Below are 27,746 nucleotides of genomic sequence, written 5' to 3' on the forward strand. Positions count from 1 at the left end.
AAGGTCATTTATTAGTGTCTAATAAAACTTGAGTCATGAGACCCTTCAGATGTATATGGGTGGGTCATATGCTTGGGGGATGACTGCCAACACATACCTTGGGGGGTAGAGATAAAGGAAGCTTCCAAAGGAATTTTTATATGTTGAAGTAGACTTACAGGATGCTGGGGATTGGGCTAAGATTGCCCTTTGCCCTTAGCAAAATATTAACATCGAGGCAGCTGAGTTCCTAGAGGAATGTCACTCTGCCTGTTTCGAGGACTTGTCAGTGGGCTGTAGGTAATAAGGAAATTTAATTTTTTTTTGCCTTTGTTTCCCACATCACCTACACCTACCACCTGACTTCCTCTGTGTGAGCTGCCAAGCGATTTTCATTAAAAGTGCACAACCTGTATTTCTGTGAAAGTCTGGAAGTAAAGCAGGCTGAAGAAATCATAAGTACATATCACATCACACACCATCACCACCCAACAGCTGCTCCAGTCTTGGATGAGCAGTTGGAAGTCTGTCTGGTCTGTTCTGGAAATGCAGTACTGGTGTTGTCCGCTGTTGGTCTATAAGGCCTTGAAGTGCAAGTTTGCTGTTGGTGCAACTTGCTCTTGGTGACCCCTCTTACCCAGAGCCTTGTGGGTATTTGCACATTGAATGAAGATGATGAGGGGTGAACGAACGAACAAAAGGCTGAACTAGAAGGAACTAGAGATCATCCAGGCCAGTGGTTCCAAAAGTATTGTGCCAATCTCCTGGGAAGCTTTTAAAACATGCAGATTCCCAACTTGGCATACAGACATCAGGTGCTACTATTATGTCATATTGAGATCCATGGACATGATAATGACACTGTAGTAATGTGAGAATGTCCCCATTCTTGGCAGATAGATACATGCTGAAGTGTTTAGGGTCACATATGATGCTATCAACAGATACTTTCAAGATGATTCTGCAATGTGTGTCTGTGCATGGTGAACCTAGGTGAAATCTATATGGGTTTTCACTGTACTCTGTTTTCAACTATTCTATAGTTTAGAACTTTTTCAAAATTTAAAAAAAGTCCAAAGGGGAGGAAGGAGATTTTTTAAAAATACAGATTCCCAGATTCCATTTCCATATTCTAAGTCAGTGGATCTGTATTTTTCCATTTCCCTCCATTCTGTTGCACAAAGTTGGGTACCACTGATCTCATTCAACTCTAGACTCTCCTCCTCACCCATTTCACAGGAGGAAAAACTGAGGACCCAAAAGAGTGACTGATTTAAGATCACCCAAGTGGATTAGCAGTAACATCAGGCCTGGAATGCAGATCTCTATTTCATCATGAAAAATTTAGCTCTCTAGCCCAGTGTGTGTGGGGGGGGGCGGGGGGGGGTGTAGAGGGGAGGAGAATGATAAGGGGCCGTGAGTGGAGTGGGGTGGGTGGAGGGAGGTATCTTTGCCTAGGAAGTCAAGTGTAGATGGCCTTCTAGAGCCCCGTTGCTTTTAACACAACCTAGTGGCGATTCTTGGGTTTTTTTCATATCTATTTAAGAGAACTCTAAGCCAGTCCACTTTGGTGGCCACCAATAGTTTCAAGAAAGAAAACCTGGCCCCTCAGCTCGGGCGCCGTTGGCGTCCCGTCGCCATGGAGACAGACAGTTCCATTCTTCCTCAAGGGGTGGTCTTGATTTTCTGTCCGTTCCTAACCCGCAGGGCGGTGCCCAGAAGTTGCTCTGAGGAACCAGAGGGGCTTATATAGGGCTTTAGAGCTCCTTACGAGAAGGGGGCTGCGCGAGGTGGGTGCTCCCCGCTCCGGAGGGGGCCGGGCGTCTGGGGCCCACCCCGGGTGGTGCGTCCCGGGACTGGTGGGGGGGGGCCCCGGGGGCCCCTCCGAGCTCTGCGCCCCCCTCCGCCGCAGGGAAGCGCGCCCCAGCCAGCCAGCCCGCGGACCTCCTGCACGCAACCTCAGGATGCCAGAGACCCAGAGCTCCCGCCAGGACCCCCGGCGATGGAAGAAGAAGCAGCCGGTGTGCCGCACGGTCAGCCAGATCTGCCCGCCCCCGCGGCGGCCCCTGACCGTGGCCGACATCCGACCCGGCATGGAGAACGAGAGGCTGGGAGTCGTGCGGGATTCCATGTTTCAGAACCCGCTCATCGTCAAGGTGAGCCGCCCCCACGCCCGCCACCCCTCGGCGCTCGCCCCCTCGCCCCCTCGCTGGGCACCCACGCTGCCGGGGCTTCCACCGCCAAGCCCCGGCCCACGGGACCCAGCGGACCGAGCGCAGTGTTGGAAGCTCCCGCTCTGGTCCAGACAGACCTGGACCCCTGTGCGGTCTCCCGGGCAGGTCGCGTCGCCTCTCTGCGCCTCAGTTTCCTAATCCTCAAAGTGGGATGATAACGGCGCTCATTAGAGGGAGTGATGGGGAAGGTTGAATAGGGGCCCCTGGCACAGCGGCTGACACGCGGTGAGCCCGCAGGGTTGGCTGCTGTTGTTCACCCGGGAGCCCGCCGGCGAGCCCCCAGGGGGACCGACAGGGAACACGCACCCACACTATGTCCTTACTCGCCAGCTGCCAGCCCTCTCGGGGTGCCGGCTGCCTGCCCCCTTTCCCCTGCACGCTACGATGCACGCTGCGATGCAGCAAGGGTTCTGTCCCTCTCCTGCAAGCATCACCCCACAAGTTAATTTCCATCCAATCATACTCTTATCCAGAATTACAGCCCGAAGAGAAAAGAGCGCGAAACTCTCTGCCCTAGGGGGCTCGCAGGCACGAAGGAGGGAGGGAGCTGCGGTTTCTTAACTAGATCGCCTTCCCATTTATTGCACACTCCCTCCCTTCAGAGGTGTCGGGACTGGCGATCACCCAACGCTGGCGTGGCATCGCCACACCTTCCCGGGGCCACAGGAAGAGTCAAGCTGAGGTTTGGCTCCCGGGGAGCTGGTCAGGGAGCAAGTTTGTCCTGTGCCACTGGAGGGCAGTGTGCTTTCAAAAATGCACGCAGTTCCCAGAAGTGCAAGGCCCAGCTGGTAACCATGGATTCGGTAAAAATGTATCTGAACGCCAGGAGCTCATGAAAGCCCAGAGGTTTTTGTTGTTGTTTTGTGGGGGTTTTTTTGTTTGTTTGTTTTTGGTTTTGTTTGGTTCAGGGAACCTGGGCTTTCTTAACATCATGCTAGAATTAGCTGAGTTCACGACTCCTATGAAAACATGCACTCTATCCTGTTGCCTTCCCCAAACTTTGTTCCTGGTCCTGGCTTATCACACTAGCACTCTTCCGTTTAATGTGCTCCTTTTCTTAGCAACCCCCCCCACCAAGTGGAACAAGGTCCTTTATTAATACCTAGGTGAGAAGAGCCACTCTCAGTAGACAGATGGGACAGATGGGGCTCACCATTCTGGGTTCGAGGGGAGAATCAAGTCCTCCACCTCTGATCGGCCGCCGCTTTAGTGTTAGGTCATTGCATTCGCTCAGGCAGGTACTAGTGGGCCAGTTCCGTTCTACTTACATATAAAATAAACCGCGTTATAGAGTTATTCGTATTCTCCCCAGTAAATTAGCAGCATGGGACGCCCACCCCAAACTATATAAGTTTGACCTTTGAACGATGTGGATTTGATCTTATGCCGGCCCATTTATATGCACATTTAAAAAAATAAATACTGTATTGCAGTACTGTAAATGTTTTTTCTCTTCTTTGATTTTCTTTTGCTGTTGTTTTATTTTATTAAAAAATTTTTAATTTAAATTCAATTAACTAACATATAATGTATTATTGGCTTCAGAGGTAGAGGTCAGTGATTCATCAGTGTTATATAATGCCCAGTGCTCATTACATCATGTGCCCTCCTTAATGTCCATCTTCTTTGATTTTCTTAATAACATTTTTTCCCTCTCGCTCACTTTATTGTAAGAATACAGTGTATAGTACATATAACATACCAAATATGTGTTAACCGACTGTTGGCCATAAGGCTTCTGCTCAACAGTAGGCTGATAGTAGTTAAGTTTTGGGGGAGTAAAGAGTTATAGTGGTGGGGTACTTGGCTGGCTCAGTCAGTAGAGCATGCGACTCTTGATCTTGGGGTGGTGAGTCCAAGCCCCACATTGGGCGTAGAGCTTACTTAAAAAAAAGTTATAGTGGAGTTTCAAGTAGTTGGGAGTCAGCACCCCTAACCCTCTGCCTTGTCCAGGGGTCAACTGTCTACACATATTCTACACATATACACACACATATATATACATACAGACCTATAGGTATATGCATACGTACATACATGCATTTATTACACATACACGTACGTTTTATGTGTATATGTACACACATACACACATGCATATACGTATACTATATGTATATTATACACGTATGAGTAAAAACCTCCCCTCTTTCCTTTTGCTCACCCTATATATCAAGAAGGACAATATTTGGCCTCTGGATGGCACTAGCTGAACAGCTTCCAGAATGAATTCAATTCCCCAATTCCTGAACCTACACTTCGGGGTTGGAAGATGTGCAGATGACTGACCCACAGCCGGGAGGGGGGGTTCTGTCTTCAAGGCAGGAGAGGAAGAGCAGGACCGCCCTGGCCGGGTGGTGACCCAGCCTGAGCAGCAGGGGGCCGCTTCCAGGCACGCTCTGGTGATGGTGCTTAGCTCTTCTCAGGTCAGGGACAGCTAGCCTTTCCTCCCTCTGGTTCTTGATGGGCTCTAAGCTCCTTTCCGTAGCAGTTAAGATTATGTCCCCATTTCAATATTTACCACCGCTACAAGATTTTCTACCAAAACCTGGCCTAACTAAAAGTTGCAGAGACATTGAGAGCAAGACAGAGCCTTGAATGTTACCTTTTCCAGACCCTTCCTTACAGATGGGTACACTGAGGCCATCTGTCGTGGGCTCTTTGCACAAGGTTGTGGCAGAGCCTGGGTCAGAAGCTACGTTCACGGGCTCCCAGCCCAGCATTGTTTTCCCACTCCAAACAGCTTCCTGTATTTAAATGAAATTTAAATTATGAAAACACTTTGGGATTTTCGGCTTTAAAGCAAAAAAGATTGGAAAGCATTCAAGATAGTGGAGCCTTAAAAAAATTATTTTTTTAATATGTCGTTGGGATTCTGTTGATGCTCAGCTTGTGGATTTCTTCACTGTGGTATCCTGGGGCACAAGCCCACGTTTCCAGACCCCCATGTGAGTGTGCACCTTCTCGTGTGTGGCAGAGGTGGGAGTGCCCTCTCCCAAGGGTGTCTTTAAGAGGATGAGGATGAAGTATATTTTGGTCTTGTCTAAGTCTGAACCTGAAGGTTGCATCTATATGGAAAAATCTACCACCTTAGAAATAGTCATTGATTCCACCCTGTGGGGGGGGGGGTTGTTGCTCAAATTGTTTTCTCCAGTGAAGAGGATCAGGATTTGTTTAACTTAAAATGCAGACACACCGTCTGAACAAACCCAACACTGCTATTTCACACCCATGGAATTTACCAGGACGTATACACATCAGTTATTCAAGAATGTGTCTGCAAGAAGCCACACAGTAACCAAGTGAAAAGTGAAAAACTCAGACATCCAAGCAGGTATTTTATCTACAAATGCTCAACAACTCCTTGCCTCATTTAAAATCAAGCCCACTGGTTATTAGTGGGACTGATCGAGTCAACTGGGTGTTTTATGTGGCCGCAAAAAGAGGTAAATACTTTCCATTAGAAAGGGCTTCTACTCTATTGTATAAAGTGACGTGCAGTTAGCCAGTTTTCCTTCAAATGTGACTCTCTGGGAAGAATAAAATTAGAGAAAGAACCAAGCTTCTTTCTGCTTGATTCCCATTCCCCCAGAATTCTGTGACTCAACATAGGATCCTGCTACAATAGCCTTCAAGGCTCCTTCAAAGAAGCTGTCAGGGTGCACCCTGCCTGCCATCGGAACTCAGCTGATATCCTGTCAATACAATTATAGGGGAGAGACTGCCTGGTTTGCTCCCCTGACAGCCTTGAATCCTCCATCACCCTGGAGAGGCAGGCAATATACAGGGGTGGAATTTATTGAATCGAGCACCCTTAGAAAGTGCACATGATCATGGCACCTGATTTTTTTTTCATAATTTATCACTGACTTTGTTTTTCTGTGGGGGTTTGTGTCACAAATAAGAAGTGCATGCATTTGTGAAATAGAGTCGTAAAATCACATCATTTGGGGCTGGAAGGAGGCTTACAGACATCCAGTCTATTTTCTTTCTTTTTTTTTTTTTTTTGAGGATGTTAAGGCCCAGGGAGAGGAAGAGACTCATCCAAGGTGCCCTCTGACCTGGTCACAGAAGTGGGATGAGATTCATGTCTCCTGACTTCCAGCCCCCGTTCTCTTCTGGCCACGTTACATAACCAATTAATTAATGACAACCCAGATTGGTTACTTCTATACGGCAGGCAGTCGAAAAATGTTCACCACGGAATCTGATTCCAATATCATTTTCCTCAACATTCCTTCCAATGTGAGCTCTACTCATTTCCTGGGATTTGTTGACAGCCAAGAAGTGTTTATTGAATGTTTTCTATGTGCCCAGCACCACCCTAAGCTCTCTTGGGAGGTGGGGGTGGGCGGTGCATAGAAACAAGTTCAGATCGCAGCCGTCACCCTGCCCACAAGCCACAAGGAGTTAACTGTTTAGCTGGGGAGATGGAGTGTGTATGTATATATTGCTTAGCACGGCACCTGCCTTAAAGCAAGCTCTCAGGAAATTAGCTCTTACCGTTGCGCACAAACACACACATAGACACGCACATGCCTAATAGGATAAGCAATGCTATGGGTCACCCCTTGCAAGCTTCAAGGGCAGTGCACCAGCCAGAGGGTCCAGATTTAGGGGAAGGAAGGCCTGAGCAGGACTCCGTGTGCTTTATGAAGGAACAGACCTGGAACTGGACCTTGAAGCGTGGAGAGTTAGATTCTGATCGGGGCAGACTAGGAAAAATTCAGCTCTCTGGGGCCAAATGATTTCACCCTCCTTAGATCCTAAGTGTTCAAAAGTTTCCACCTCAAATGGAGTTCTGGTTTTTCGAGACTAGGTGCTGCTGCTGGGATCATTATCATTATCATTGCGAGGAAGCATTTATTTAGAGCTGGTGTGTTCAAATCGGATGCTCTACAAAATCAGGCAACCACACCATGCCCACTAATGGCTTAGCATCTCTAATAAATACTGATGCTGGTGAACGTAAATGCCTCGAGACAATCGCAAAGAATGCGGGCAGACAAACACACAGTTGTACAAATATCCCAGCGTGGGTCAGTATTTTTATTACATTTGAGTAAAATATGAAAATGTTACACTGGGTGTTATCTGTTGAAGAGAATATACCTCTGATTGCTCAGATCCTTCTACGTTCCATTACAATGTAACAGGAGAAAAGAAAATGTTACGAGGGGGATGAAGGACTGAGCTGCCCATTCTAAGGGCTCCTCTCACTAGCCAGAGGTAGGGTTCATTTCTCCAGGGAAAGCCATGGGTTTCTCTCTCTCGGTCCTTTGTACATTTTTCTTCTTTTTAAATCAAAGCCTCCCCCTTTCTGGTGCCCAGTCACACCATTTGGTGAGCAGAGGCTGAAGCAGTGAACTAATCTTGCTCAGCATCCGGCCCTTTCAGAAAGCCAAGTTCCTCCCTCGTAGGCTTTTCACCATCCCCTGGAGTGGCTGCCCCGATGGAGGAGCCCACCTTCCTCCATCCCTCTGGAGAAGGGGTGCTTTGGCTCTGAAATGTTAATGCAAATAAACCCTCGGAATTGGGGTTCCTCAGGTATGAACCCATCCACCTTCTGATTATGTGGCTCTCAGAACACTGCAATGTGGTGGGAAGGCCAGTCCCTCAGGAAGAGTTCTGAATCCATGGTGAGCAAGTCAGCAGTCGCTTCCAGCACCTTCCAGAATCTTCTAGGCTCAAGTGTTGTTCATTGTATAATTCAGGCCGCTTCTCCTTTATTTGAAAGACAAGGTGTTCTTGATTTACAACTGGTCCTGTGGACAAAATTTCCAATCCCTGTTTTCTATTGCAGTGGTTTTCAAGCTGTTCAGTGGTCTCTGGAAGGACTGGGGTTCCCACAAAATGTCTTGGTCACACTCTTCTTGAGAAAATGTATCTTTAACTGTTTAAAAAGTATAATGAAAAGGAAGCTCAGTTAAATGTGTTTTATATGAAATGCTTGCACCGGGGACCACCAACTCATTAGCGATGAAGTTGACTAGTTTAGGGGGCTATCAGTTCTGTGTTTGTGCTGGCACCGTGGTGAATGTGGCACAGACAGGGAAGATTGTAACCAAGCACAGATCATTCTGGACTCTCAGGCTGGGCAAATCCGTTCATGCGGGATGGTGTGCACAGCTCTGCCACGGCCCCTGGGAACTGCGCTCCGTTCAAACTCAGACCCACTGCTCCTGCTTCAGAACCTTCTGGCTGGTCAGGCCAAAGCAAGCGAATGCACAACACAGTCTCAATCACACTGCGTTGTGGTTGGTTTTAGCGTATATTGTAAATGTTGTGTGCTTCTTGTCCCAGTTTTGTATTTGTAAAAAAAAAAAAAGAGAGAGCATTTGTTTCATTGGTAACAATTCAACTCTCCATGAAATTGCTCCCTGACTCTCCTTTCAAGCTCCTGAGTCAATGAGGACTGTTAACACAATTCCAGGCTGTAGGTTTTGTTCTCCTACAATCACACACACACAAATGTAGTCATAACCGGGCAGATATGCCACCCCCTGGACGGCAGCCTTGGGATCCAGGCAGATCCAAGGGTGAGCTCTGTCTCGGCCACTTTCTTGGGAACGTTCCTTACCTTTGAGCCTCAGTTTCCTGTCTGTAAAATGGGTGATAGCAGCTGACAGTGAGAGGACAGGTATGCCGGGCGCAGGCATGCCCGCTTTTGTTACTTTTCCATTATTCCGATTCCAAATATTTGTGTTCCTCAAAACAACCTTCGTGTTCTCATCCATCGACTTTTAAGTACGTGTTGTAAATCCGAGCTTATAAAATAAATTTATGAGACAAATCTGCCCAAGTGCTGCTTTGTTCCCCCTTCGTGCTCTTGTTGAAAAATAGTGTCGCCCACAGATGGTAACCACACTTGCCATGGTGAGAATTTCGTAGTGTATATAATTGTCAAATCACTATGTTGTACGCCTGAAACCGATATGATATTATACGTCAACTCTACCTCCATAAAAGAAAAATACCGTCATCCACCTCGTCTCAAATTTCTTGCAACTGTGCGCCCTGGCGGAGGGTGAGAACAATCTGGTTTCTAGCTCTCTTGAGGGTGCTTGGGCAAGTGGCTTAAATTCTGAGCCTCAGTTTCCCTCTCCGTAAAGTATGGGTGATGATACCTACCTTGCCGACTTGTCAAGGATACAACAAAGGCTGATTTAGATGAGATGCTATTTTATGGAACACACAGTAACCTTCTGGAATCAGACCAGGGCTTCTCAACTGAGGCAGGAGGTGCTTCTGCTCCCCAAGGAACATCTGGTCATGTCTGGAGGCCTTCTTGGTTATCACCACTGGGCTGGGGGTGCTACGGGCATCGAGTGAGCAAAAGTCAGTGATGCTGCTCAACATCCTCTCCTGCACCTCCAACCCCCGCAGGAGGGAAGCATCTGGTCCCAAATGTCAACAGTGCTGAGGCTGAGGAACCCTGAATCGGAGAACGACCACCTGGAGAATTCACGGTGAGCTCTCGCATGGTCCAAGGGCTCTTGAAACCCAATACAAAGACTGTAGAAATGAGACTGTTCTATTATAATTGCTTCTCTCTCCCTTGTTTGCCTTTGTTTCCCCTCCTACACATTTATGGCAATTTCATTTTATTTATTCATTTATATTTGGAGAGAGGGAGCGAGAGCATCAGCGGGGCGGGGGGGAAGGGTGCACAGAGGGAGAAGGAGAAAGAGAATCTTAAGCAGGCTCCATGCCAAGTGTGGAGCTGGATGCGGGGCTCGATCTTACAACCCTGAGATCATGACCTGAGCCAAAATCAAGAGTTGGATGCTCAACCAACTGAGCCATCCAGGTGCCCCATTTTATGACAATTTTAAATCCCCTCCCCTTTCCCTCAGTGACAGTTTCCAAAAGTTTGCTGGCTTTTGTCTGGGGCCTGTCTATCTCCAGCCTCACCCGTGGTAGTTAAAAAAAATAAAAAGCATTTCCAACAATCCATGCAGTGTGGCTCAATAATTCATCAGATAAACTAACTGGCATGGGGGCCGGTTTGTTGAGCACCCATGGACTACCACCCAAGCTTTGTTTCCCTGGTGCACCACCTTCCTAGGGTTTGGTTTGGCTGGGTTTTTCTCAGCATAAACTCATTTAGGATTTTAAACAGAATTGATCTGGTAACCAGAAATTAAGCTCACGGTGGGCCAGAGCCCCGTCATAGCATAGTCCTTATGCTCATTGTGGCACGAAGTACAGCATTTCAGGGAAGCAAATAAATGTGCTTTATAAAGAAAACAGCTGTATTTTTCCACCCAATAATTTAAAGGCACATCAGCGTTTGGTTAAGAAACTGACTCACGGGGGGTCAACATGCATACCACATGGGGAGGTGGGGACAGCGGCCGGCCAAAACCATTGTAGAAAACACATAATGAGCCCAAAAGAAGGACTTTTGACCTTTTATACGAACCAAATTATACATATCTGGGAGACCAATGAACCCAGAAGCATACATGACACATTTCCTTGCCTGGATCAAAATCTTTTGTGTTGGTGCAGAGGAATGAAAGTGGAGATTCAGAAAGTCTTGGAATCCAGGGCCCGGCATCAGTGAAAGGCCACACCTTGGCCATGTGGCCGAGCATCACGTCAAAGCTACGACACAGTACCAGAGAAAAAGCCCTAGTGAGCTTGGATGCCGCAGCCCCCCACAGCAGTGGGGCCGCCCAACGAGACATTGGGAGGTGATTGTTTTAAAAAATGTTATTGTTAAGTCATCTCTATACCCAACGTGGGGCTCGAACCTACAACCCTGAGATCAAGAGTCGCCTACTCCACCGACTGCACCAGCCAGGCGCCCCGAGAGAGGGGATCTTCAGGCTATCACATTTCAGTTGAGGGAATTAGAAAATTTGCTGGCAGCTTTGTTGGGCAACCTAACTGGACAGTAGTGAGTTTGTCTTGCCGCATTCAAATGCCATCTTAATGTTCCCATTATGTAGAATTGCATTCATATCCCCCCTCCGCCCCCCAGTGGGTCTTTCAGGACAGAGAGGTTGGCTTGCTTATTTATTGGTTTGTTTGCTTGTTTATTGGCTTATTTTTTAGTGTGTATCTGAGACTGTTAACAGGCCCATCAACCACTGAGCAAAAATTTAGTAAGCCCCTACTGTGTGCAGGGCGCTGGTGAAAACGTAAGAAGTTTGAGGATTCGTTTCCAAGAAGCTTATGGTCTGGTGAGGGGAGAACCAGACTTTGCACACCACAACCAATAATAAAAGTTACTAAAGGCGAAGGAGAGGTGAGGGGAGGCAAGAGGGGCCATATATCAGAGCTTGTGCATCGGGGCCGGGGCTGTGGGCCAGGCTGGGTGCCAGGATGTGCCGGGACAGGAGGGGCACCCGGAACAGGGCTGGCCTGAGCAAAGGCACAGAGTCTGAAATGGGCAAGGCGTCCTCATTAAGAACGAACAACTGTAGGATCCTGTGTTCGCTATGAGGAAAGAAGCAGGAGATACCTTCATTTACTCAGTGCTTGAATCGAGAGGTACTTTTGAGCACGTATGGTGCACCAGGCTCAGAGCTAGGCACCCAGGATGTGGGGGTAAACCGACCTGCAGATAGGCGATGCCCTCCAAGAGCTTATAATCTAGTAAGCAGAAACAGCCAGAAAAACAAACAGCTAAGTGGGACCCACGCAGGGACAGCCATCCTCCGGATGGGATCCTGGCTCAGTGCCGAGGGCAGCACCTGGGGAGGGGAGGCAAGGGAATGTCTCAGGCCTGAGCGGCTGGAGCCGACTCGTCACACAAGGGTTGATAAGTGTGTGTAGGGAGCTGGGGGGCTAGGGAGAGGTGGGTCCAGGTTTTGTATGGCCTGCAGTTGATGCCCTTTTGAGATCCCTCTTTAAGGAACAGATAAATAGTGTTGGAAATTACGTCCAAGGCCTTGGATGGGGCCACGTGCAAGGAAGCAACTCTGAAGCTAAAGTTTCATTAACTTCAGGGTAAATCCAACTTTGACGGCGGGTGTGTGTGTGTGTGTGTGTGTGTGTGTGTGTGCAGCTTTCTAGGAAAAGGCGTGGCATGTTGAAAGCGGCCTGGGGGAGGAATGTGCAGACGACCAGATCTGAGAGTCCATGGGTCTGGTTACGGGTCATGCGTTCATTCTGTAAGCACCGCACCAGGCACACCAGCCCCGGGACCACAGTGACGAGCTCGCAGTCTCTTGTTGACCCTGAAACCTTGGGAGGGTCTCAGCCTCGGTCCTACACACCTGAGTGGCTTCTCCTCCGAGAATTACCCTAAGCTGACCTTTCATTTGTTTATTTGACCATTTGCAAAATGTTTATGGATGGGCGGGTACGTGTCAGTCCATAGCTGGGCCCTGAGGGTACCCTGGCGGGCAGGAGAGCCTTCGTTTCTGTCTATGGGCAGCTTGCAAGACCTGCTGAAGACAGACAATAAGGCAACTATCCCAGACCTATGGAGAAGCATCGCAGGGAGGCGAGGGCGCTAAAGGGGGTCGACCAGGAGGCTAGGGGAGGTCTACTCTGAGGACGTGACATTGTAGCCCGACCTTCAGAACTGGGAAGAGGCGGTCAGTTAAGAGGTGCTGGGGGCAGAGTGTGCGTGTGTCCGTGGGTGGGCCGTGAGTGTAGACCATTCCAGGCAAAATAAGAGGTTTAGTGCCTCGACGGCAAGGAGGCGGTTGGAACTCTGGAGGCTGCAGTGAAGCCTCAGGGAAGAAGTGCTGAAGGGAGGCTGGGCAGGGCCTCCAGCCGGGCCGTGAGACCAGCGGGGCCAAAGTGAGTGGATAAACGGGGCAGAGCACAGAGGGCTGAGAGTCCACAGCAGGGCCGCCGTGTCAGCTCCCCCCTCCCTGCACTCGGGGTCACAGGCCAAACAAGGGGGGGAGCCCCGCTGGGGTGCTGTGGTTTGACTTGAGGCAGCCAGGGGGCGCTCTCCGCTATCCTCCGAGTCCCCTACCAGGCTTCACATCTGGACACCGCGATGGCTGGGGTTAGCAACTACGATTTGTTTACTTTTTGCAAGTTAAACAAGCCCCCCCACCCCCAGTCTGTCAGGCTCAGAATTTCCACCGAGTCCTTTGAGGGAACCTGCTGGAGGGCTACCAAGGGTCCCCCAGGGGCGAGTGCTGGGCTTCGTGGCTGCCTCCGAAAACTTTATAAACTGTCACGGAAGATTTTGCTCACTCTGGAGGCACCCAGTGGGCATACATTCGAGGTTTGAGCAAGTCTTTTAAAAAACTCCCCTTCTAAGAGGAAAGCGTCTGTCTGGCATTTCCGAAAGCTCCATCTTTTCTTAGGCAGCTGCTTGCTTCTTTCCGCAGATCCTCCCTGAGTCTCCTGGCAGGATGCTCATGGGCCTGACTTCTCCGGAGCGGGAGTGGGAGGACGCTGAGGCCTGGGGTCTGGGTTCCCAGGAAGCTCCTGGCTGCAGCCACATTTGGCCAGCAGTGACCCCCCCACCACCACCACCACAGTGCCAGCTGATACCAGGCTCCCTCCACAGAGCCCTTCTCAGGCACCATCTTCTCAAAGTCTCTGCAACAGTCCTAAGAGACGGGAATGCTGTCCTTCCATTTTACAGATGGGGACGCTAAGGCTTAAAGAGGTCACGCACGTTGCCCACGGTCATCCAGCCAATGCAGAGGAGGCGCCGGGCCTCGAGCCCGGGCTCTGACTCCACATGGCCTGTGGTCATAACCACTGCACAGATCAGAAGAACTTGGTGGCCATGGACGGCACTGTTTGTTGAGTACCTACCAAGCGCCAGCCTCCTTCAGGCAGGATCTCAACTCTGCGAGGTCATTGAACTTTGGAGCTCAGAAAGACTCAGGAGCATGCCCGAGGTCATGCGGAGGGTCAATGGCAGAGGAGGGGCTGGTGCTGTGGCCTTGTGAGTCCACAGCTTGTCACGGTCCTTCCATGTTGTGCTGCATTGTCCATTACCTGGGAAGAAGAATCCAGTTCATCTTCGTCATCAAATCTACACAGATCCAGGGGCACCTGAGTGGCTCAGTGGGTTAAGCGTTTGCCTTCGGCTCAGGTCATGATCTCAGGCTCCTAGGATAGAGCTCCACATGGGGCTCCCTGCTCAGTGGGGAGCCTGCTTCTCTCTCTCTCTCTCTCAAATAAATAAATAAAATCTTAAAAAAAAATCTACGTAGATCTGAAGGGTCAACCTCACCCCGAGTGTGCTTGCTGTTCTCGAGGAGTGTGTAGTCTAGTTGGGGACCTGCACACACCTAGAAGTGGCTGCAAGAGGCTGAAATCAGGAGGGCCAGGGGGGTGGCCCAGACGCAGAAGGCTGTTAACAGAGTTGGTTAGGAAGAGGAGAGGGTCCCCAGCCTGGAGCGGCCTCAGGACTGGGCAGCACTCAGCGGAGCTGAGATGAGGGAAAGTCATTTTAGATGTAGAAATGGCCAGGCGAGGTGAGAAATGGGACACCCCAAGCTTGGGTGTGTTTGGAGGGAAAGTCTGGAGCAAACTGAATGTGAGGAAGACAGAGCGGGTCAGGAGCCCGCACTTTGGATGAACGGATGGTTTCAAGAAGAGGCAAGCCCGAAGAGGAAAGACGCGTGGATACCTTGCTTGGCACAGAAGTCTGGAGTTTAGGTTATTCTAAACGTGCGCATCTACCTGCTAGCAGGCTGGGAGACAACTGGCATCCAGGCTGACCAGAACTGCCTCCCCCTTTCAAAGGGAAGGCACCCCCTCCTCTGCTCCCACCCATCACCCCGTCCCCTCCCCGCCTCCCTAATCAGGGAGAGCAAATTGTTATCAGATTAGCGCCAGCAATGAAAAGCACAGTCCTGCGCCCTCACCCTCCCAGTTAGTTAGCATTTAGATAGACTGGGACAGGGGCCCACACAATAGGTATCAAAGCCCTGTAGGGCGGCGGGAGGGATTAATTTCTTTAACCAACGGGCCTGATCTGGCCTAACTCATTACCTTGCCTTGTCAGTGTGGATGTTAGATTCGATTGAAGATTATACCATTTAGGTCTGTCTCTTGTTTTCCACCGAAACCGGGGGGCTATTGAGTTGCACACGCTCGCGTAGCCCGCGTCAATACTCAGCGGCCTGAGGTTCTAATTCTGCTTCATTTAAACTTCATCAACTTTTCCAATCAAGTGGAAGGATCCGAAATGGGCTCTGTGAGCAGAAAGGCCCGCTTCCCTTTGTCAGATAATTTATTCTGTTTTCTCTTCCCTCCCAGCCTTGCTCTCTTTCTCTCTCCAGCCTCGCTCTCTTTCTCTCTCCCCCCTCCTCACCCCGGTGCTGAAAATGAGATTACAGTATTTAAATGACTATGATAATCAATCTAGGGACCCGGAGCTGAGATTGAGGTTAATTATTCTTAGCAGAACAAAGAAGCGTGATGCCTTTGGGGACGCAGAGGTGCAATCTGGGTTTCTTGCCTGTGTTTTTTTTCCCCCTGAAATTGCAGTTTTAGGAGTCTTTTCTTGTTCCTAACTAGGCGCCGAGTGTGATTCTGAGCGTCGGCGGCCCCTAAGAGAGCAGAAATGTAATTTTGAGCTGATAAACAGCTAACGGCCTTCAATCAACAATTTTAATAGGAAAAAAAAAGTCACTTATATGGTATGAGTACAGATCTAATGAAAGGGTGATCATTTACCTTATTTATTTTTAAACACGCTAGGAATAATTTCCCACTGTGTTAGAACTAGTAATTACAGCCGCACGGTGCACCCGTAAACTTTTGAATGAGGAGCCTTGTCACTCAGGTGGTCTTCTCCCTGGCAGCTTTTGCTGCTATAAAAGTTGAAATTTTGTCATGTTTTGGCTAATTGGAAACAGGGTCATTATAGCATTGAAACTCTACATGAAAGTGACTTGTTCAATTGTTACCTGAAGCATTCACAAGCTGGCCAGTCATCGTGCTGGTGCCTACCCCCCCACCCCAGCTTCTAAAACAGAGAGAATCAAAATATGTATATTTCTTTGTCTCCCTCTGCTATCTTGTCAGAGCTGTTTTACATGCTGCCACCCAATGTTATCTTTTATTTGTGTCAGGAGAAAGGATTTGACAAGTTCAGTATACAATGTTCATTTGGCAAGGCAAATTTTTCATACCAATTTTGAGTAGGAAATGAAACTATCTTTCAACGAAATGAGCAACATCATTTTTGGACAGACTTATTATGAGAGAGAGGATTGCAGAACTTTATTTCCTCGCACGATCCTGAAAAGTCGAATCCATTTTTTAAGAAAGGAAGATTCGGTTTCCACACGCCACCCTAGTTGGGGGAAATAAGAAAGGCCCGTAATGTCTTCAAAGAGGGATGCCTACTCTTATATTCCCCTCGCTGCTCCCCACAAGTTATTAATAGGCTGGAATAAATTGTTCGTTTTCTATATTATAATGACTTTGTTTCAGGCCCTTTAAACTGTGGGTGAGTCCCTGACAGTTCTCTGCATTTGCAAAGCAAAATATTTAATAACCACCATCGTAGGAAGGAGCAGCAGAGACCATAAGCAACCCGATTTGTGAAGAGTGAAAGCCCCCCACCTCCCCATCCACTTTCCATCACTGTTTACCTAAAAAAGAAGACTCTCTCACCCTCTGTGCTACCAAATTCATTTGGGGCAGTGGTTTATGGTGACATTTTTCTTTCTTAAAGCAAATATTGACTCACCGTGGGGAAATTAAAACTCCATTAGGCATTGTTACATTGTACGGCTGCATCGCCCCAGCCAAGCGACTATTAATTGGTTTCTTCCTCAGGAATAATTCAGGGAGGGCCGAGGCAAAGGGGAAAGAGAAGATGGATCGGAACCATAATTTCTTAAAATGACACCCATCTAAATCAGCCCAGGTGATCATTATGTGGTTATTAATCTAAATATAAAGAAGACGCCACCTAATAACATAATGAATTTATCAGTGCAAAAAGCCCGTGGTCGAGTTATTTCCAGGCTGGGGAGAATACATTTCAAGCCGCACTTGGGCCAGCCTCGGCCAGCTTTGGGCAACTCAGGACTGCCTTCCCCGGGCACGAGCAGCCTGATTCCCCTATTTGGGTGTAAGAGGTTTTTCTTTCCTGAGATAAGATTCCCCTTCCAGCCCGTTCACTGCTTCCTTCCCAATGCGAATGGGCTGCTTTTCTGCAGCCACCTATTCTCTCTCTGGCCCCCAGCTCTCCCTGTGCTGACCCGCCCCCATACACCGCCCCATCAGGACTGCTCTGGTCGTTCTAGGGGCTGGTGATTTTGCCCTCTGCTTGAGTTGGATAGGGCTGCTGTAACAAATGACCACAATGTGGGCGGCTTAAAATCAGTTTGTTGCCTCCCAGGCCTGGAAGCTAGAAGTCCAAGATCAAGGTGTCGGCAGGGCTGGCTCCTTCTGAGGGCTGGGAGAGAAGGATTTACCGTGAGCCTCCCTCTCTGGCTTGTAGATGGCCATGTCCATATTCACATGGCATTCTCCCTGCATATGTATTTATGTCCATGTTTCCCCTTTTTATAGGGACCAGTCCTATTGCACTGGGGGCCCACTCCACTCCATTAAGACCTCATTCTCATGAATTACCTTTGAAATGACCCTATGGCCAGATCAGGTCACACGTTGAGGTACTTGAGGTCAGGACATTGACAGGTGACTGCTTTGGGCTTGGGTCCTGGTCCTTGGTCCATGACTTGTGGTAAGGATAATGGGGCTATCTGTAGAGAGGCATCCTTCATGTTGGACTTGAGGCTGCCGTCCTGATGAGGGCTGTGGATACGGCAAACATTTAGAGTTCTGTGGTCCCCCTCCATGGGGTGTAGACCACTCATAGGATAAGCAATCACATATGTTCTTGTGCCATCTATGGTACTTTTGCCTTGTTGGTATTTAATGCGTAAGCATAACTAACTTGGGTCACCAACCATCTATACAATGCTCTTGGAGGGCAGATTCCACAGCATGCTCCTTTTTATCTTCCACAGATCTATTTATCCATCCAACCATCCCTCCATCTGCTCACCCATTCATCCATGCATTCATCCATCTTCTGTTTTAGGCAACAGATACCTTAGTATTTACTGAATTTCCAATATACATGCCTGGCACTGGGCTAGGCATTAGAGAAAGATCGATGAACAAAATTTGACATGATCATTACTCTCTGGAGCCTTCCAGTCTAATTGGGCAGATGAGCATTAATCAAAACATCATGAATAAGTGTGAGATTTCAAGTATGGTGAGAGCCAAGGAGGAGAAGCTTCTGGGGCATCCGGGAGGCTTCACGTGGGTGGGGGGGCCACGGAAGTCTACTTGGATAAAATGAAGACTGAGCTGGGATTTGAATTAACCAGGGGAAGAATGTGTGTGTATGGGACAGGTTTTGGGGTGGGGTGAAGGGGAAGGACAAGGGCATTCCAGCCACATAGGAGAGCATGTGCAAAAAGCCTGTTGTGGAGAGAGTATGGGGATTCAAGGCACTGAAATAAGGCCAGAGTGGCTGGGACGTGGGGATGCGAGAGAATGGTGTGAGGCAGGGATCATGCAGGTCCTTAGCAGAGGCCACTCAGGGAGTTTGACCTGTAGCCCAAGAGTAACGGAAGTCAGTGAAGGCCGTTAAGCAGGGGTTAGGACTGGCAGCAGAGGGACACAGTCAGATTGGCATTGGAAAGACCCTCTGGCTACAGAGCATAGATTGGAGTGCCCAGGGTGGCCGTGGGGAGATCGATTAGGGGGCTTATGGAGTAATGCAGGAAGGAGAGAGGCTGAGCCAACCTGATTGCTCCAAAAGCAAGCATCTCAGTCCCTGACTATTGCCCCAGAGCCACTCCCCTTTTCTGTGTGTTTGATCTGGACTTGGCATTTTCCTGAAAACTCCCTGGTTCCATAGCAGTCCTCTCCTACACAGAGTTCTAGTGGTCATTTCCTCTGGTTTTGCCTTTCTGTATGTCTGGTCCTGTCTGATCTGGATCATTTGGAAATTTCTCAAAGTTTCTGGTTCACTGATGGAGCGCTTTCTTGTTTTCTTACACTATATTGGACTTTTTCCTTTTGAAAAATACTTTCTTTGTTTTTTCATGGTATTTTGGGAGGGTGGGAAGGTAGACATCTGTCCTCAGTTCACCATTTTGAGCCAATCTCCTCATTTCTCCTTCCTAAGATTTTGAAAGCATTACATCTCATGATGTGCTACTAGGAGCCTTCCAAATCATAGCTTAAGGATAGTTATGTTGATCTTTAAAAAAAAAAAAGTTTTAGAAGCTACCTTAGCATCTACCTATAAGTTAAATATAACAAAGAATGTTCCCATTTTTTCCCAATGACTAGAGCTACCCTATGAACTGGAAACCACTTCCTTGTGATCTGAAGAAAAACCCTTCTGTTCTAATTCTTCCTACCAGACTGCTAAGGTACTAGAAAATCTCAACAGAATCCCTCCTCTTATTTGAGGCAGCTGGGAATTCTGTGAATATGTCCAGAGGGGGAGGCACCATATTAAGCCATTTTACACAACAGAACACTTGCTCCTCCTCTGGTCATGGTGAGTAAGCTCCTCTCAGACCAACCCTCCCAGAGGGAACATCTATAAACTCTGGATAAGATTTAAAAAACCAACCAACCAACCAACCAACCACCCCCCCCCCCCCCCCCCCCCCCCGCCAAAACCCCAAAGGCTCTGGGAGGGGAATGAACACAGGTGGATACAGAAGCCAGAAGAAGATGCTGACCCATGGAAGAAGAGAAAAGCAGGAAGTGCTTCTCTCATTCGGAAAATGGTTTTTAGTGAAATGCCAGGCTACCGTCAGTGCTGCACACAGTGTCTAGAATTTGGATAGAAACCTGTGGTTCTATTCAACCTGTGGTTGAAGAACCAGAAGATGGAGTTTGAGCAAACCACAGTCACTAGGGAAATGAAGGAAGAATCCAGGAAAAGAGAGAACCAGAGAAGAGAAGTCCAAATTCAGTATATAACTCTGCCCAAGTCTCTGGAAGATCCCTGAACCACATATGGGTGGGACAGACTTTTAAAAGTTCAACCAAGGCTAAAATAAGTGAACTTGGATTTGAGCTGCTGCCCATCACAGAAGACAGAATTTTTAGTTTGAGTTCAGTCAAGTTAGCCACTTGTAAACAAAACAAAACAGAACAAAAAATTCCTAGGAGGAATATAACCTAATGCAGAGTCGCAATGTCTAGAGTATATTTCAAAGTACTTAACACACAGAAATAGGAAAACATGACTCACTGTCAAGTGAAAAGACACTTAATTGAGACAAACCTCATAGATTGCTCATATTTGGAATTTATAGTCAAGAATTTGAAGTGGTAATTATAACTATGCTCAAGACGTAGAGGAAAATATGTTCATAATACATGAAAAGATAGGAAAAAGAACCAACAAGAACCAAATGAAAACTATAGAAGTGAAAATATCCGAAACAAAAAAATTCACTGAATGAGCTCCACATCAGAGTCTCGATAACAGAAGGGTCAGTGAACTTGACTATATCAGTAGAAATTATCCAACTGGGGAATAGAGAAAACAGATGGAAAAAAGCAGGCAGATCCTCAGGGACCTATGAGACTATATCAAAAGATCTAACATATGTGTAATTGAAGAAATAATGATCACAACTTCCCCAGATTTATACAAAGACATACATTTATAGATTATAAGTTCAGGTTTCTTTTTTAAAGTATTTTTTAAAAAATAAGAAAACCACACCTATGCACAATATAGTCAAATTGCTAAGAACCAGAGAAAATCTTGAAATCAGACAGAGAAAAATAACACATTGCCTACAAGGGAATAGGAATTCAAAAAACCACTGACTTCCTATCAGAAACAGAGTCCAGTAACGGAGACCTTAGCCTGGGTTTGTTTATTAGAATTTCTAGTTCTTTAAAAGAAAATCAGGGAGCAAGACATAATACAGGTGAGCCTGAATTTAGCTGAGGGAGGAAAGGTGATATAAGGAAGGAAGGTGTGTTTGTGGGGACCGAGTGGATGAGATCCCTAAGCAACAGGTGCACAGAGAATCTGAGGGATGTGAAGAGGTGCATGGCTCGGAATCCACATTTGAGAAACATCGTCAGCTGTACCATCTTGCTGGCAGCCTGCCCTACCTGTGCCATGAGCTTTAGACTTGGACCTATCTGCCTCCTGACCCTCCTTCTGCCACTTTCCATCCACATGGCCTCAGGGAACTGATTTTACCTCCTCAATCCTCAGTTCCCTGTCTACAAAAAAGGGGTGATTATAGCCTTTCCTGACCCTACCCCTGCTCGGAGATGTTTTATGTGCCTACCTCTTTGCCTCTGTAATAGCCCGTGTGCCTTGCTGTCATTGCTCTTAGCATACATATTATAATGTCTGTTCTTGTGGGTTTCTTGTGGGCAGGAACCAGGCCTCAGTCATCTTTTTATCCCCAGTGCCTACAGTACTTGGCATAAAGTAGGTGCTCAATAAAGGTTTGTCAAATGAGTGAATGAATAAATGGTTTAATGAGTACCTGGGAGATCATTTCCTAGTAAATTGTAAACTTGGCATTTCTATGGACTTCTAAATTTATTTTTCAATTCAAACTTGAGGCGCTTTCATTTTAAGATTTAAGGACAGGGTGTTCTCCACGAAGGAGCACAAAGCTTTGTGTGTAGGTGGGTGACAGCTGTGAGCCCACAGTTCGACCTTGTGGAGAAGCAAAATATCTATGCACAGAACTTTGTATCACTAAAACACAATTAAAGATTTTATTTTTTTTAAGTCATCTCTACACCCAATGTGGGGCTCGCACTCATGACCCTGAGATCAAGAGTCACATGCTCTACCAACTGAGTCAGCCAGGCGCCCCTCATTGAAACACAATTAATGTCAATAATGAGTGTGTTTTCAAAACCCCAAGTGCCTAAGAGCAGTGGAAATACATATGGGAACTTGTTGGGGGCTTGGGAGATTGTTTCTGGTCTGCCTTTCAATTTGAGCATTTAACAAGTAAATCCAAATGGGGACATGGGAGCCATGGTCCCACTGTCAGATGCGCGTTCTGCCTGGGCAGCCCGGAGCACAAAGGGAAAAAAGAGGGAACACATGGCCAGTCCCAAACTAGAAAGGGCTTTTCTGTGACAGGATATTGAGCTGTTTGATAAAGCCCAATATTACGCTTGAATTATACTTGAATGCTTAGAAATAGAGCATTGTTCAAAGACACTTAACATGGACTCAGGTGGATCCCTTTTCTTCTGCAGCCTTCTGAGGTGGTTTTGTAGGCTGTAATGATTTGTATTGTATTTATAAGCTGACAGGGTAATCCTGAGAACAGCAGGAGGGGAAGCAACCCAGGCAAGACTTCTCAACCCTGCTAATTAAAACAATCCTTCCTCCCCCCAGCGAAGGCTAATGAGACAGAAAGAGAGTGGGCTAATGAAAATGTCACCACGAGATTGCCCACTTATTTTATTTATTTACTTAATGCTGTAACTTCCATTTGGGGGTTCTGAGAGAGAGACGTTTTCAAAAACTTGCTAGAAGGCCCTTTCTTATTCATCACTGCTCCGCATAGCATGAGCTGTTACCAAGCATATCTTTAGGGGTAGGAGATTTTATCTCCAGTTGTCAATAATAACAATATTCTAGGAAGAGGGGTTTGCCTGTGTTCACTTCGAGCAAAAGAAAAATGAAAGGAATCTGAATCCCTTTTCAAAGTATCTTCCCCCAAATCCAAGAGGCCACTTTGCTTATGAGAGCCTTGGGCCCCCCAGTGCCGTTGGCCAGTCAAGGTGAAGACGGGTCACTGATACTGAGTGGTGTTTGGTGAGACAAGTGTACTGTGCTCAGACTTAACCTTGATCCCATCAGCGTTTGGCTCTGCCAAGATGGCGAGAATTCAACTCATATGTTATTTAACAGAGCCCAGCGCGACCTGACCCCTTCAATACCATGAAGGCACCCCAGCGTCTTCCACCTTCATTTCGGCCCCTTAAGTTCTTCGTGATTTCGGCTAATGATTTCATTGGCACCCACTGTCCAACCAGATCAGTGGAAGGAAGAAAGGAAGGAAGGAAGGAAGGGAGGAAGGGAGGGAGGAAGGAAGGAAGTAAGGAAGTGTTCAACTTGGTATAGATCAGCTAAGTGGGATTTTTATGCTGGTGAGTCTGAGTTATTGTTGCCAGAGGGTATTCGCACAACAGGGTACTTGTGCCGTGAGGCTCAATGTCACAGTCCCTCAGCCGCAGATGCTTATTACCCCGGAGAATTGAAGGAACCCAGAGAAGAGACTCTGGTTATGGATTTGGTAGGTATATTCATTTCCCATGGCTGCCATAACAAACCATCAAAAACTGGCTGGCTTGAAACCATAGAAATATATTCCCTCACAGTTCAACGAGCATGAGTCTAAAATCAAGGTGTCACCTTGAGAATCTCTGAGAATCCTTCCTTGCATGCTTCAGCTTCTGGGGGGCTCCAGGCGTCCCTTGGACTGAATCACACCCCTCACTGCCCCAGTGGTCACATGGTCGTCTCCTCTGTTGGGCTTCTGCTGTTCTTTCTTATAAGGACACTTCTCGCTGAATTTGGGGTCCACGTGGATAATCCAGGGTGATCTCGAGATATCTCAAGATCCTTAACTTAATTACATCTGCAAAGACCCTTTTTCCAAATAAGGTCATACTTGGAGTTTCTGGGGATGCATCTCTTTGAGGGCTGCCATTTAACCCGCCATAGTGGGATTGGACCAAATCAAGCTGAGTTAGTCATTTGATCCCAGTCAATTAAATGAGCATTTCCCACCCTTGCTTCAAGAAAGAATTTATTCCTACCTCTTTTCCATGGCATGAAGGTACATACAGAGTGACTTTTATAAAAAGAAGCTTCAGAAAAGAATACAACTTTTTAAAGACTTTTCTCATGGACCATTCTACCCTTCTATATTTAAAGTTGCAGATTTTAATGCTGTAGCAATTAGAAGCGATACTTACGAAGACTTCAAACAATGGGAAAAATGCTCATGACATAATGATAAGTGGGGGGAAAGCAGAACATAAAATTCTACCTCTGGTTTGGTCACAGGTTTGTAAAAGTTATCTTTGTCCATGAACAGAGCCTGCAAGGGAACTCTGAAAAATGAAAGCAGTAACAATTATACATAGGGGATAGATATTCTAGATGGTTCTCCCCCATCACGATTAAAAAATTCGTGTTATGAAGATAATAAAAAATTATAATAGGGGTTGCCTCTCAGGGGGAGAGGGGGACTCTTGAGAGACAGGAACAAGAGGAAGATTTAGTCTTCATTTTCCACCTTTTGCATCTTTTGAACCTTGGGCTGTGTGCATGTAATACTCATTCAAAAAACCAAATGCATAAAAAGATGAAGTCCTGTTATCATGAAGCCTCTGATCACTGTCTCCCCAAGAGCTGAACCTGCTCTCTGAACACTCCCTTAGCCGTTTCTACAGGATTAGTGCATTTATCATAGTGCTCTGTGATCGTTTGTATGCTTCTTGCAACTGGAGTGTAGACAACAGCAGGTGCTAAGTCCCAAAGGTGAAAGACGGTATGATACACTCCAGGAACAGAAAGATGGTCAGTATTTGCAGGCTCAAATTTGAGGCAGGACGTGGCAACAGAAGGGTCTGGAGGAAGGATTCTTGGATGCCATGGTAGGAGTCTGGGCTTTGTTTGAGGGCAGCGGGAAGCCATTGAGAGGGACATGATCACACTGGCATTGTAGAGAATGATTGCTCTGAGTGTGGGAAACAAGAATACAGTATTTTCACCATAGAGATATAATAGATGTAAATAAATCTCAAGAGTATATAGGTAATAGTAAAATAATTAGGAAGTGATGAGTTTTGAGTATTTATTACCTTTGTTTTTTAATATAACTTACTTAATTGTAAGTATATATAATTTAACTTTAATAATGACTTTAACAATTGGCTTGCAAAATACCTGAATATTTAACAGCTCTGGTGAACTGGTACAAAGTGGCTCTGCACACCACTGGTTTCAGCTGAGTCTTAAATGTATACATTTTAGGAGAATGTAATTGCCACCACATAGCAGAATCTCTGGGATAAGAGGATCCCTGAGTTCCCCTTTATTTTGCAGGGTAGGGAAGATATAGTCACTGTTCTTTTTTTTAATTTTTAAATTTTTTTTAGAGAGGGAGAGAGGGCAGGGTGGGGCAGGGGGAGAGGGAGAGAGAGAGGGAGAGAGAGAGAGAGAAAATCTCAAGCAGGCTCCACACCCAGAGCAGAGCCTGATGCAGGTCTCGATCTCACAACCTTGAGATCATGACCTGGGCCGAAATCCAGAATTGGACACTTAATTGACTTAGCCACCCATGAGCCCTACTATTCCTTTTTTTTTTTTTTTTTTAAGTAGGCTGCATGCCCAGCATGGAGCTCTATACAAGGCTCAAACTCAACCCCGAGATCAAGACCTGAGCTGAAATCAAGAGTTGGACGCCTAATCAACTGAGCCACCCAGGCGCCACTTGGTCACTCTTCTTAAAGTCTTAGGAAGAAGTTGAACATGACATTTCACTTGCACTGGACCTAGCCCTAGGTCTCCCAAAGACCTGGAGGATGTAGGTGGAAACTGGTCAGCCAGCAAGGGGCTTCTGTGGTAGGGGCATGCAGGATTAGCATTCCCTGTCCCTTTTTTTTTTTTTTTTTTTTTTTAAAGATTTTATTTATTTATTTGAGAGAGGATGAGAGGAGAGAGAGAGCACATGAGAGGGGGGAGGGTCAGAGGGAGAAGCAGACTCTCTGCTGAGCAGGGAGCCTGATGTGGGACTCGATCCCGGGACTCCAGGATCATGACCTGAGCTGAAGGCAGTTGCTCAACCAACTGAGCCACCCAGCCACCCTCCCTGTCCCTTTTGACCTGCTTAAATTACTAGCTTTGGCTCGCCATGGTTAAGCCCTCAGGCAGCATCTTCCTCCTCCTACCCACTTCTAAACTCTGGGCTGATCTGCTTCCATCCCCCCAACTCATCCTCAGAGACACCAGCCACTGTTCCAACTCTTCCTCTGGGTAATCTGCCTTACTCTCCATGTCCAGAGCTGGCCTCTTTCTTGTCCCTTGATCTTATGATCACCAGCCAGGGAAGAATGGGAAATCTCAGTATCAGCAGCAGCAGCAGCAGAAATATTAATATCCTCTCCCTCATTATCACCATCATCACCATCACCCTCACCACCGTCATTACCATCATCATCACCATTATCACCCTCATCATCACCATCATCATCACCATTATCACCCTCATCATCACCATCATCACCATCATTATCACCATCATCACCATCACCACCACCATCATCAACCTCACCATCATCACCATCACCCTCGCCACCATCATCACCATCACCACGACCACCACCATCATCATCATCACCATCACCCTCACCATTGTCATCACCCTCACCACCATCACCACCACCATCATCATCACCACCACCATCATCATCACCATCATCATCACCACCACCATCACCATCACCCTCACTATCATCACCATTTTCAGCAGGAGCAATAATAGTAACAGCAACCCACATTTACTGAGTCCTTTCTAGGAGCTAGGCACCAGTTTTAACATGCATTCTCTCATAAAATCCTCACAGTAAGCCCTCAAGAGTAGGTACTATTGTTATTCCCATTTTCCAGGTGAGGAAACTGAGGCTCACACTGCTAGTGAGTGGTGAAGCCAAGATCTGAACCTCAGCTGGGCTGACGCCAAAGCCTCAGCTGGGCGGATGCCATTGATGAGCTATTGACAATGATGATTAGCAACTAGTAACACTTGAGAGTTTACAAAATACTGTTGCACTCGTCATTTGCTACCACCCCTGTGAGGCCAGCATTAATTACTGCTGTCATTTGATAATCAAGGAACCAGAGGCTCCGAGAGGTGAAGGCACTTTAAGATCCCACACATGGCAGGTGGTGGAGGGGTTCTTGAACCCAGGTCTTGAACCCTGCGGGCTGTGTGGGCTGCCCTATTTTACATAGACACCTTCTGGGGTCTGGGCTGTTCTTCAGCAAAAATCTCCCATATATGGCACTTTCTGATGCAACCTGTGTGTGTTCCCAAAATAGCTGTTGAGTGACAGTCCAGCCTCCTTGATTTGAAGCTTGCAAAGACCACCATATTCATCACCACCAGTCTTCTCTTACTCAGCCCCGCATCCTAAATCCGCAACATCAGGGTTGGTGGGACCGCCCCCCTCTTTGTTTTCAAAGTGAAGTGTGGAGAAGCGTACCCCATAAATCTGCCATTTGCATATGTTTCTTTGGGAGTAGGGGAGAAAGGAGGCTGGGGGCCAGATTTTCCTCATGCAAGTCTACTCATTATTTACGCAGACAAGGAGATATTTCAGTAAAACTGCAGTCTACTCTGAGTGACAAGGTATCTTTCTGCAGTGCAAGGTTCAGGGAAATTGTAGTGAAGTTGACAGCTTTTTAATGTACAGTTGCTATTCCACTGAAATACGGCATGTTTTTATTTTGGAAGTACAAGATGACCTGTTTATTAGCTGTGATTCAAACTGAGTGTACATGCTTGGAAACACAAAGGCAGA

General features: G+C 47.1%; 1 protein-coding gene across 2 annotated transcripts in view; it reads left to right on the forward strand.

The window, feature by feature from the left end:
• Positions 1-1,943: 1,943 nt before the first annotated feature.
• CFAP77 (cilia and flagella associated protein 77) overlaps positions 1,944-27,746 on the forward strand; it is a 126,810-nt gene continuing 101,007 nt past the window's right edge. For both annotated transcript variants that reach the window (XM_032418267.1, XM_032418268.1), the window contains exon 1: positions 1,944-2,135. In XM_032418267.1, the coding sequence (XP_032274158.1) occupies positions 1,944-2,135 (192 nt within the window). The remainder of the gene's footprint in view (positions 2,136-27,746) is intronic.

This window comes from Phoca vitulina, unplaced genomic scaffold, assembly GCF_004348235.1.
Source record: "Phoca vitulina isolate PV1807 unplaced genomic scaffold, GSC_HSeal_1.0 scaffold21, whole genome shotgun sequence".
In the NCBI taxonomy this organism is placed as follows: domain Eukaryota; kingdom Metazoa; phylum Chordata; class Mammalia; order Carnivora; family Phocidae; genus Phoca; species Phoca vitulina.